Source organism: Pinus tabuliformis, chromosome 2_1 (genome assembly GCF_031772625.1).
Source record: "Pinus tabuliformis cultivar Carrire ecotype Pingquan chromosome 2_1, CPIR1, whole genome shotgun sequence".
Lineage (NCBI taxonomy): Eukaryota > Viridiplantae > Streptophyta > Pinopsida > Pinales > Pinaceae > Pinus > Pinus tabuliformis.
Window position 1 is genome coordinate 489,812,516 of NC_142299.1, and position 10,423 is coordinate 489,822,938.

General features: G+C 40.3%; 1 protein-coding gene across 1 annotated transcript; it reads right to left on the reverse strand.

Moving 5' to 3' along the window:
* Positions 1-462: 462 nt before the first annotated feature.
* On the reverse strand, positions 463-10,210 carry LOC149201055 (uncharacterized). The gene is made up of 5 exons (XM_089401183.1): positions 10,115-10,210; positions 9,813-10,023; positions 8,947-9,660; positions 1,113-2,956; positions 463-1,026 (listed from the first exon to the last, which is right to left on the reverse strand). The coding sequence occupies exons 1-5, from the start codon at positions 10,208-10,210 to the stop codon at positions 463-465; spliced, it is 3,429 nt and encodes a 1,142-aa protein (XP_089257309.1).
* Positions 10,211-10,423: the final 213 nt, after the last annotated feature.

Here is a 10,423-nt window from a genome sequence, read left to right on the forward strand (position 1 = left end):
CTCATCTGATTTCCAATGCATTGATTAGATGGTTGACCTCCACTTTTCACATTACAGGGGTTATCCTTTAACTTGAAGGGTCAAACGACCTTCTGCCGCTGAATGCTGAATACCTTGCCAGCTTCATAGTCATTGGAGATTGCCCTTCCTCGGCGCCCACCCTTCCTCTTGCGATATGTAATCGCGTCACCAACCCACCGTGCAGACGTAGATGATTCTGAGCCAGAAACCTCCTTTTTCAGAAATACAGAAGAAAGGAAGCGCTCGTCCTCCATAAACAACTGAAAATTCATACCCTGAAGCATGACATCCACTGCTTCCAAGTTGAAATTTACAAAACAACCATCTTTAATGATCTCATATAGTCCTGCCACTAAATCAGGAAATTCTACTAACAGACCATCCGAGACTACCTCAGCAAAAGTAGTGGCAAACAACATCGTTTCCTTTCTATTGTGAGGATCAGGTGTTTGTACCATTTCTTTTCCTTTCCTTTTCCCATCGCACCATTCTCGTTGTGTTCACTTGAATATTCTCCGCTTCACCAGTTTCTCTTGCCAATAACAGAGAATATTGCATCACGAGTGGTTCTCTCACTCCATAGACTGGACAATCCAGAAGCCCTTTCACAAGCTGATGTCTCTTATTTGCTGGAATTTTGAAGGCAGGATTTGCAAGATATGCAATAAGTATTTTGTACAATCCCATCCCCAATATTCCCTCCCCTGGTGTCAGCTTTTCCCAAGGCATCATATTGTCTGGAGCAGAGATCTCTATTCTTCTCACCGCTTGTGATAGATTTTTAACTCCAAGATTATTATAAATTGAAAACAACACTTCCAAAGGTATTTCAGGATTACAGGGATTCCGCTGCCAAGTAAAATTTAATCTTCCTGAATATTCTTTGAACAATTCTTTCAGCTGCAAGTCATCAGGGACAAATGCTTTGTCTTTGATACAAACACGAATATCTCCATTATCTGTGCATACTGGCACTTTACAGACACCGTCGGTTTTAAGATATTGCTTTATACGAATGGGGGAACATGACCAGTTTTCCACACCAAACAACATTCTGATTCCAATATTATACGATGCCTGGAATTCGCTACCCATTCCCGCCACAGGGAGCAGTAGTCTTCCATTCGGGGATGTCTAGGTACACCCAGAGATTTCGAGAAGAAATCAAGTAGCGATGGCTCATCATACCAGCCTTCCAACACCTTTAGCCTTGATTTGAAAATGCCATCCACATCATGCACAACACATGAACTTGCTTCATGCCAACCATCATTTGGAATCCAAATGATTAACAGTTTGCTCTCGTGAGGCTTCCATTTTGAAGCCTGTAAATACTTATACAGCCTTTTTATCGCGTTAAAATCTTTATGCTTTCGAATATGATGACCCACAATTATGCCACATCCTTTTCCAAATTCAGTGACCACTCCCACCTTTTTAAGAGTGTCCTTGAATTCATGAATAGTTTCTCCATAGTAGTCCTCATCAATAAAGGGAATATCATCATATTGAAGGGGAGATTTCCCCTTGGAATCAAAGATGAAAGACCTGGCTGGAGATTCGAAGCCTCTGGATGTTGCTAGCCATCTGCCTTCCGAAATACTACGTAGAAAAGCATCAGGCAACTTGCGTTTTTTTTTCAAATATCGGATCCACTCTAACAGAAGAAATGCATTCTCCTTTGTCAAAGCATGGGAAACAGCAGGAAGCTTGGCATTCGGAGGAAATAGCTCCGGAATATCTACAACATCGAGGTCTCCTCTAAAAAATGTAACCAAATCAATATCTGAATACATCGAACCTCTTCCACAAGGTGGGAGCATAATGGAATCTTCAGAAACCAAATCATTGCCCGAATACTTCAAATCTTCTGCACAAGGTGGTAGTTTAACGTATTCTTCAGAAAGTGTTTCAAAATCCAGAGTCCAGGGATTATTCCCCATTAACTTGGCCCAGTTACCCGTTGATGCAGGCACGAGAAACTTTCGCGACCGTCGTTCCCTGATTAGATACCCATCTTCAACAACCAGGGGAATATTCTTGCAAAGGCTGACAAGCTGTTTGTACGAGATTTTGTTATTTGTATAGGAATAGTGCAAAAAATGTGCAGTGGTGATAGCATGCTGACTGTCTTTCGATTTTGATACAGCATCCAGTAGCTGCTCAGCAAACTTTAACGTAGAAAGTTCTGTAATTTCAGGATGTTGTTTCAACCACTCACACAGTTTCTTACTTTCCTTGGGATCCAGATTTGTAATTGCTTTCTGAGTAGATTCGGGCATTAAATAATATTCGACGGCACTTGCAAGTTCTCCAGACCATTTTGTAAGCCATGATATATGTGATTCCTTCGACGAGAGATAAATTCTGGTTTGGCCTGTAGCATCTAATACACTAGCCAAATCTGTGGTTTTGGAGGAACTTATATACTTCAACAAAGGAGCGTCTTGCAGGTGACTTGAAAGTCCCTCCCAATTTTCAGCAATAAAACAAAGAAGTTCAACATACAAATCTTCGGGAAGGCCTTGCAACCAACCAGACGACCGAATACAGGGAGCATACCAATTATAAGAGACGTGAACTACGCCCAAGAAGTTTAAACTATTGTGAAACTCTTCTTTATCAAGGGAAGGATGGACTATGTGTACATTACGACAAAACAGATGGGCTTGTTCGCTTTGCTGACCTTGTTTACTTGCTCTCTCAAGAATGTGTTTAAACGCTGGGAGTATGGTCCGAGCTTCTGTTGGCTTACATAAAATTTTACCCCCAAAGCTGATGTCGCATAAAATCACATCTTCTGCTTTTAATTGTGCCTGAATGGCATCTCTGACTTGTGTTAGCTGTGGATAGCAAGGAATATCACGTGGAAGGTACCCAAAAACCCCGACTTTTGAAGATAAGGGTGACTTAGCACTTATCAGAGCACGGAATGCTGAACAAAATGCTAACGGGATACATGTTGAAATCTAATTTCAACTCCGTGCGTAACTCACCCAAAACCGCCAAAGCGAAACCGGAAACCCGCTTAACTTTCTCGGACCGCCTCCCAGCGAAAAGCAGTTTCCGTATACTTGGCTCCGATGGGATTTGGTACAGACGCGTGTCACACACCTGACATCAGCCAACGTCATTTTCTCGGGCGTTAAAGTCCTGCTGCAAACTGCCTTCCGATATCCACTCCAGCCGTCCGATTTGCTTCTTCATCCTCCACCGTCGATCTCCGAAGCTGCATACGGCCTGCGGCAAATCAATGGTTTGCGTGGCGTGTGAGGATTTCTGTTGACCGCCGCAGACAAGGAAGTTAATGAATTTTATTGCTGCTCGTAAAAAGGAGGTATGGGCATATGTCAGAGGTATGGGGCTCATACGTAAGATATCCTTTTGTTTTGATATACACGTAATGTGTTTTTTTTGTATGGCATTCATATCAAAAATGGGTTAACGTTTTTGGTGTGTTGACTATTTGTAAGAGGTGAGCGTGGGTTATAATATTTTTTTACATATGTGTTGGCCATCGTAAAAAAGCCAGAGGGGCAGCGAAAAGCCAAGAAAGATTGCACAGCGGTGCATATAAAAAAAACTGTGGAGCGTATATATTTTTGAGTTAACATTGTATTATGGGAGATATGTAAGAGTGCAGCAGCGAAAGAGAATAGTGTGAGCCAAATGAAAAGAGCTCGTGGGTTGAATTTTTTTTGTGTGGAGCATTGTAAAATGATGGTGCAGTAAAAGGTGAAACACGCAGCAGTGTGTAAAAAGACAAGAACTGGGTTGTAATGTTTTGTGTGGCATTTTTGTAAAACAGAGGTGTAAGAAAAACCATGTGTGGTTTTGCACAGCAGTGCATAAAGAAAATGGTGGAGCGTTTTTTTTGTAAGTCTGTGTAAAAATTTGTTTTACAACAGTAATGTAAAAATGGGTTTTACAGCAGTAAACCCAGCACAGTGAACTCTCAGGTGGAGAGAAAAGACAGAGTTTTTGTTTTTGATGGGTGAATGTAAGTTTTGGTAAATCCCTCTCAGCAAAGAGGATGAATGTTGTTTCAGGCTTTATATCTTAATTAATAGAAATGTTTTATGGCTGTGTAATACTCTGTTCTGAGTAATTTTATTTAAAAGCTTCCCTGTGCATAAAGATCCTGAGGCAGAGAAACAGAGCATTGGCTCTGTGATGTCTAATTTGTTTGGTTTTGGTATTTCCCATTGCAAAAATACCCAACAGTGGTATCAGAGCTAGTCCAGGCTCTTTGAAGACTCAAAGAAGCTGAAGGAAGGTGTGGTTGCAGCAGTCAAACTTCTCCAGCAGTGTGAAGACTCAGCCAAAAGAGTTAAGGTATTTTTCAAAGCTTTCCTTTCTGTTACTGTGAAAGGAACAGTCAGTGATTTAAAAAAAATACAGTCAAGTATTTAAAGCCTAGATAAGAATGGTAAGGTCAAAGAAGAAAGCCTCCAGGCCTGTTAAAAATGTGTCTCCCTCCTCTACTAAACTAGAAGGCAATCCATTAGAATACATTTTATTTGAAACCCCAAAGTTTGATGGAAACTTTGATGTATGGGAAATAATGATGAGGGCTTTCCTAATGTCTGAGGGGATTGAAGTTTGGGAGTCAGTGATTGATGACAGCAAGATGGATAAAGAATCCATGGAGTATGATGCACAAGCAACAAAACTAATCTTGGATGGACTGCCTGATTCTGTGAAGAAGAATCTTGGAAAATATACATCAGCAAAGGATATTTGGGACAGACTGCATGACCTTCATGCAAAGGGAGCACTGACCATGACAATGAGTCAAGAAGAACCCATCATAGAAGCTGAGAATGAAAAGCTTGACCTCATCAAGCTTCAGGTAAGAGAAAGGGATGAAGAGCTTGCCAAGCTCAAGAAGGATCTTGACCAATGCAAGAAGAAACATCATGAAGAAGTCATATCCATGACAAATCAGCTGAATAGTGCAAAGAAGCAAGCAGATGTCTTGACAAGTGAACTTGAACAAAGACACAAGAGAGTGAACAAACTTGTGGAAGAGATTGGACAGTACAAGGTAGAGGTCTCCTCCCTTAAGTCTGAACTACAAGAAGCCAGGAAGCAGGCACAAGAAGCTGAGAAGAGGATGGAGAGCAGTCAAGCAGAAATCTCCAAAATGAAGACAGATATTATCTCCTTCAAAATAGTAGCAGCTGAAGCTACTCGTAGCAAGGAAGAAACTGAGGGACAACTAGCAAAGAAAAATAATGAATGTGAAAAGTTAGAAGAAGAGATTGTCCTCCTCAGGAAGAAGGTTGAAGGGATGAACAAGATCATGAAGAGCTCTCAAGCTTTGGATGACATGCTCAGCTATCACAGATCTCCATCTGATAAATCAGGACTTGGGTATGTAGGTGAACCCTCAAACAAGCATGAAGATGCTTTAAGCAAAGGAGATGTGAAGAAGCCAGAAAGAGATTGTGATGCTCCTAGTTCCAGCATAGGCAAGGAGAAAAATGAAGGCAGCAATAGAAGAAATCCTGCTACAAGAAGAAAACCAGCTCCAAGAAGAAATGTAGCTGATGTCAAAGAGGTAAGAGGCAATGGTGATCATCAAAGGATCTCAAGGCAGCAAGGCTTCAGAAGTGCATCAAGGAAACCTCCATCTCACAGGTACCAAAGTTCATTTTATGGTTATTGTTACTCTTGTTCAAACTTTGGTCATATGGCAAAAGACTGTAGAGCATTTCATAAAGATAAATGTTGTGGTCTCCGAAAATCTCCAAGAGACAATTTTAGAAGAAATCATGAAATGTCATTCATGAAAAATGTAGAATGTTTCAAGTGTCATAACATTGGGCATATGGCACGAGATTGTAACTTGACATGGGCTCTTACACAAGCTAGACCCATGCAAAAGAAGAGAGTTACACAAGTATGGAGAAGGAAGGAAAGGCAACCTGAAAACCCCTTGAACTCCCCAGTGGATCTAAATTTGTTTTGAGAAGAGTCTGCCAAAAGAAGACAAGCATACACTAAAGGGGAGCTTGAATTTTTGTTTGCTGAACTGTATTAACAGTCATTTGTTGATGGAGGATGTATTGCAGCGCAGCAGTTGCAAATGAAATCTTTGTTAATCCCTCTAGAAGGAAATATGCAGCAGTGATGAAATCAACAATGTTTTTGCTTTGTGTTTATGCAATATGCACAGAAATGCATAAAGAAGAAAAGATGGCAGCGCTGAAATGTAAAGAGCAGTAGCGAGATAAAAGAAAAATGCAAAGCATGGAAACCCTCACAGCAGTGGGAAGACAGAACATAAAACAGCAGTTTGGAATTTTTTTATGGAGCACATGGATTAGAATGAACAGCAGTTTGAATTTTTTTTGTGGTGCACATGCATTGAAATGCATAGCAATGGAATGTAGTTTTCCTTTTATGTAAAGTGAGAGAATACACTCACAGCATAATGAGTGTAATGCACTGCAGATGAAATGTTTTGTATTGTGAATGAAAATGCAAAGCAATGAGAAGAAAATGAGAAGAAGGAAAAATGCAGCAGAACGTAAATGCCCAGTGGCTGAGAATGCAATGAAATTCTTTCACACAGCAGTAAAAAAAATGTAATATTTTTTTTATGCAATGCAGCATGCAAAGAAATGCATAAAGAAAAACAAGGACAACAGATTTTTAATGCACACTGGATGTATAAGAATGTGTGTGGCAGCAGAAAGCCAAAGGAATTGCACAGTAGTGCATTGTGTAAAAAAAATGAAGACTAAGATTGTGTGAAGCAAGGGTGCATGAGAAAAGGCAGCAGCCTGTGTTATTTTTTTGTGGAGAATGAAGTGCCAAGAGTATGGGCACACAGCAGTATGATGAAACAAAAGGCAGCGACAGTGAAAATTGCAGAGGCAACGCAGCAGCAAATAAAAACCCAGAGATGACAGTCTATGGTTATGGGTATGGACAACAGCAGCTTGAAGAAAAGTTTTCCCATCGTGAAGAAGGAGAAGCACACAGCAATGCAAATGTGAAAAATGCAGCAGCGAGAAGTTATGGACAGCAGCATGATGGCAAGAAGGAGAAGCACACAGCAATGCAAATAAGAAAATGCAGTAGCATGAAGTTTTGTTGAAGAAATGAAAGTGAATGTAAGAAATGTTTACACACAGCAGTGTAAATTTGTAAGTTGGGACGGTGAAATTGTTCCAGAAAAGACAGAGTATTTTGTCTTTGAAAAGTGCACAAGCAGTGCAAGTGTAGACACAGCAGTGTGGGATAGACACAGTAAAGAAGATGGCACAACAGTGCAGCAGAGAATATGCAGCAGCATAAAAGAACAATGTAATGAGTTTGCACACACAGCGGTGCAATGATTGTTTGTTTTGGAACTGCATTTGAAGCAGTCATTTGGTGAAACCCTCTGTTAATGAGGAAGGTGTTTTTCAGCACAATGTCATGGTGAATCCCTCGGTCAAGAGGAAGGTGCTCTTCAGCACATTATTATGGTGAATCCCTCTGTCATGAGGAAGGTGCTCTTAAGCACAGTTTCAGGTTAATCCCTCTATTAAGAGGAAGACAACTTTGTTTGTTTGTGAACTGCATCAGAAGCAGTTGGTGAATCCCTCTATGTGAGGAAGTGTCTGGGTATGTTTGAACGCCCAGCAGTTGAAATTAAAGGGGAGTGTTGAAATCTAATTTCAACTCCGTGCGTAACTCACCCAAAACCGCCAAAGCGAAACCGGAAACCCGCTTAACTTTCTCGGACCGCCTCCCAGCGAAAAGCAGTTTCCGTATACTTGGCTCCGATGGGATTTGGTGCAGACGTGTGTCACACACCTGACATCAGCCAACGTCATTTTCTCGGGCGTTAAAGTCCTGCTGCAAACTGCCTTCCGATATCCACTCCAGCCGTCCGATTTGCTTCTTCATCCTCCACCGTCGATCTCCGAAGCTGCATACGGCCTGCGGCAAATCAATGGTTTGCGTGGCGTGTGAGGATTTCTGTTGACCGCCGCAGACAAGGAAGTTAATGAATTTTATTGCTGCTCGTAAAAAGGAGGTATGGGCATATGTCAGAGGTATGGGGCTCATACGTAAGATATCCTTTTGTTTTGATATACACGTAATGTGTTTTTTTTGTATGACATTCATATCAAAAATGGGTTAACGTTTTTGGTGTGTTGACTATTTGTAAGAGGTGAGCGTGGGTTATAATGTTTTTTTACATATGTGTTGGCCATCGTAAAAAAGCCAGAGGGGCAGCGAAAAGCCAAGAAAGATTGCACAGCTGTGCATATAAAAAAAACTGTGGAGCGTATATATTTTTGAGTTAACATTGTATTATGGGAGATATGTAAGAGCGCAGCAGCGAAAGAGAATAGTGTGAGCCAAATGAAAAGAGCTCGTGGGTTGAATTTTTTTTTTGTGGAGCATTGTAAAATGATGGTGCAGTAAAAGGTGAAACACACAGCAGTGTGTAAAAAGACAAGAACAGGGTTGTAATGTTTTGTGTGGCATTTTTGTAAAACAGAGGTGTAAGAAAAACCATGTGTGGTTTTGCACAGCAGTGCATAAAGAAAATGGTGGAGCGTTTTTTTTGTAAGTCTGTGTAAAAATTTGTTTTACAACAGTAATGTAAAAATAGGTTTTACAGCAGTAAACCCAGCACAGTGAACTCTCAGGTGGAGAGAAAAGACAAAGTTTTTGTTTTTGATGGGTGAATGTAAGTTTTGGTAAATCCCTCTCAGCAAAGAGGATGAATGTTGTTTCAGGCTTTATATCTTAATTAATAGAAATGTTTTATGGCTGTGTAATACTCTGTTCTGAGTAATTTTATTTAAAAGCTTCCCTGTGCATAAAGATCCTGAGGCAGAGAAACAGAGCATTGGCTCTGTGATGTCTAATTTGTTTGGTTTTGGTATTTCCCATTGCAAAAATACCCAACAATACAGTGAAGGATTCCCTGGTTCCAATTGTTATTGAAAATGATGCTTTCTCTGGATGAAACCAGTAGAAAGTCTGCTTGTATAATAAATGGAAATCCAGTGACCATTTCGGTGGGATGCAAGGCATAGATACCCGCAGCTATCATATTTTCTCCTGTAAAGCGTTTGCCCAATGGAAAAGCTAATGTAATGGCCCATTCTGCAACATCTTTCCTCTGCTCAACCCAATACTCATTTTCCACGGGAAACCATTGCCTCCACATGTAATAACTGCATTGTCTCGTCAAAAAGTGATCTTCTTCTGCGACCAAATGCAGAACGAAGGATTCCGTGTCAATGGTCCCAGACCTTCGAATGTAATTTTCTCGAAAAACAGAGATTTTATTAGTTCTGTTAAGATCACCGTGTTTTAGCTCACGAACTGAGAGCTTATTTATCTTAGATAAAAACAAGAGAACTTCAGGATGAATACTCAAGAGTTGTTGCTTTACAGCTTCAACCTTCTCAGGACGCAGGGGTAGAACTATAACAGTATTGGGAAGTTGGCAACCATAAATTTCTTTGAGTTGTGCAATGCACAGCTTATCTTCTATCCATTCGGGGATAATATATCCAATATTAACATCGGATGGAGGGATTTCATTGAATCTGATCTTATATCCATTACTGAAAATGCAAGGCTGACTTGTGACCAAGAAAACGCTCTTAAATCCAATACCTGAAATACAAAATAATAATTTTCCTTTCAAAAACGAAAAAATAAAAAATAAAAATCACACAATCATCTAATTGCACTGATGTCTAATTTAGAAACAAGGCAGGTGTCTATTTCATTGCAGGAACAGAGTGACTGAAACATATGTTTAATACCTTTTTCTCCAATATAACCATCTCCCCTGTCATTCGTTTTGGTAGATCGTCCCACGCTGCATATGGAATCAATATTATGTTTCTGGAATCCCTTTTCATTGTTAAAAACCAGCAATGTCGCAGGAGCGCCTACGCCAGCGACATCTTCCGTTGTAAAGACCAACTCCAACGAAGGTTGCACATCTGGTGCATAGTCATTATCCTCCGCATTCTGTACCCAAATCAAAACACTAAACTTAACGTGAAAACAGAGAAAACACATAAAATTAAGAACGACTAGAACTTTGAAACTCATTAATTACCTGGATGAGATCCATAAGAAAACGCACATCCTTGCTGTATAATTCCTCAGATAATTGTTTCCTGATCTTTTCAATGTGTTCCTTGGGGGTCGCCATAAATATCTCCAAACACAGACAACTTTAATTCCAACTCCTGTAAAAATCCCCAAACATACTAAACGACCACTCCACTGTAAAAATCCCCAAACATACTAAACGACCACTCCACTGTAAAATTCCCCAAACATACTAAACGTCCACTCCACTGTAAAAGTCCCAAAACATACTAAAACCCCCAGAGACACTTAACTTCAATTACAACACAGTAAA

What these genes read in the sequence shown, in the direction of transcription:
- LOC149201055 (XM_089401183.1), bottom strand. Translation starts at nt 10,210, where the DNA reads ATGGCGACCCCCAAGGAACACATTGAAAAGATCAGGAAACAATTATCT. An exon ending in TGGTTATATTGGAGAAAAAG is followed by an intron (nt 9,661 to 9,812) that starts GTATTAAACATA and finishes TTTGTATTTCAG; the next exon opens with GTATTGGATTTAAGAGCGTT. An exon ending in GCTCCCTGTGGCGGGAATGG is followed by an intron (nt 1,027 to 1,112) that starts GTAGCGAATTCC and finishes ATTCGTATAAAG; the next exon opens with CAATATCTTAAAACCGACGG.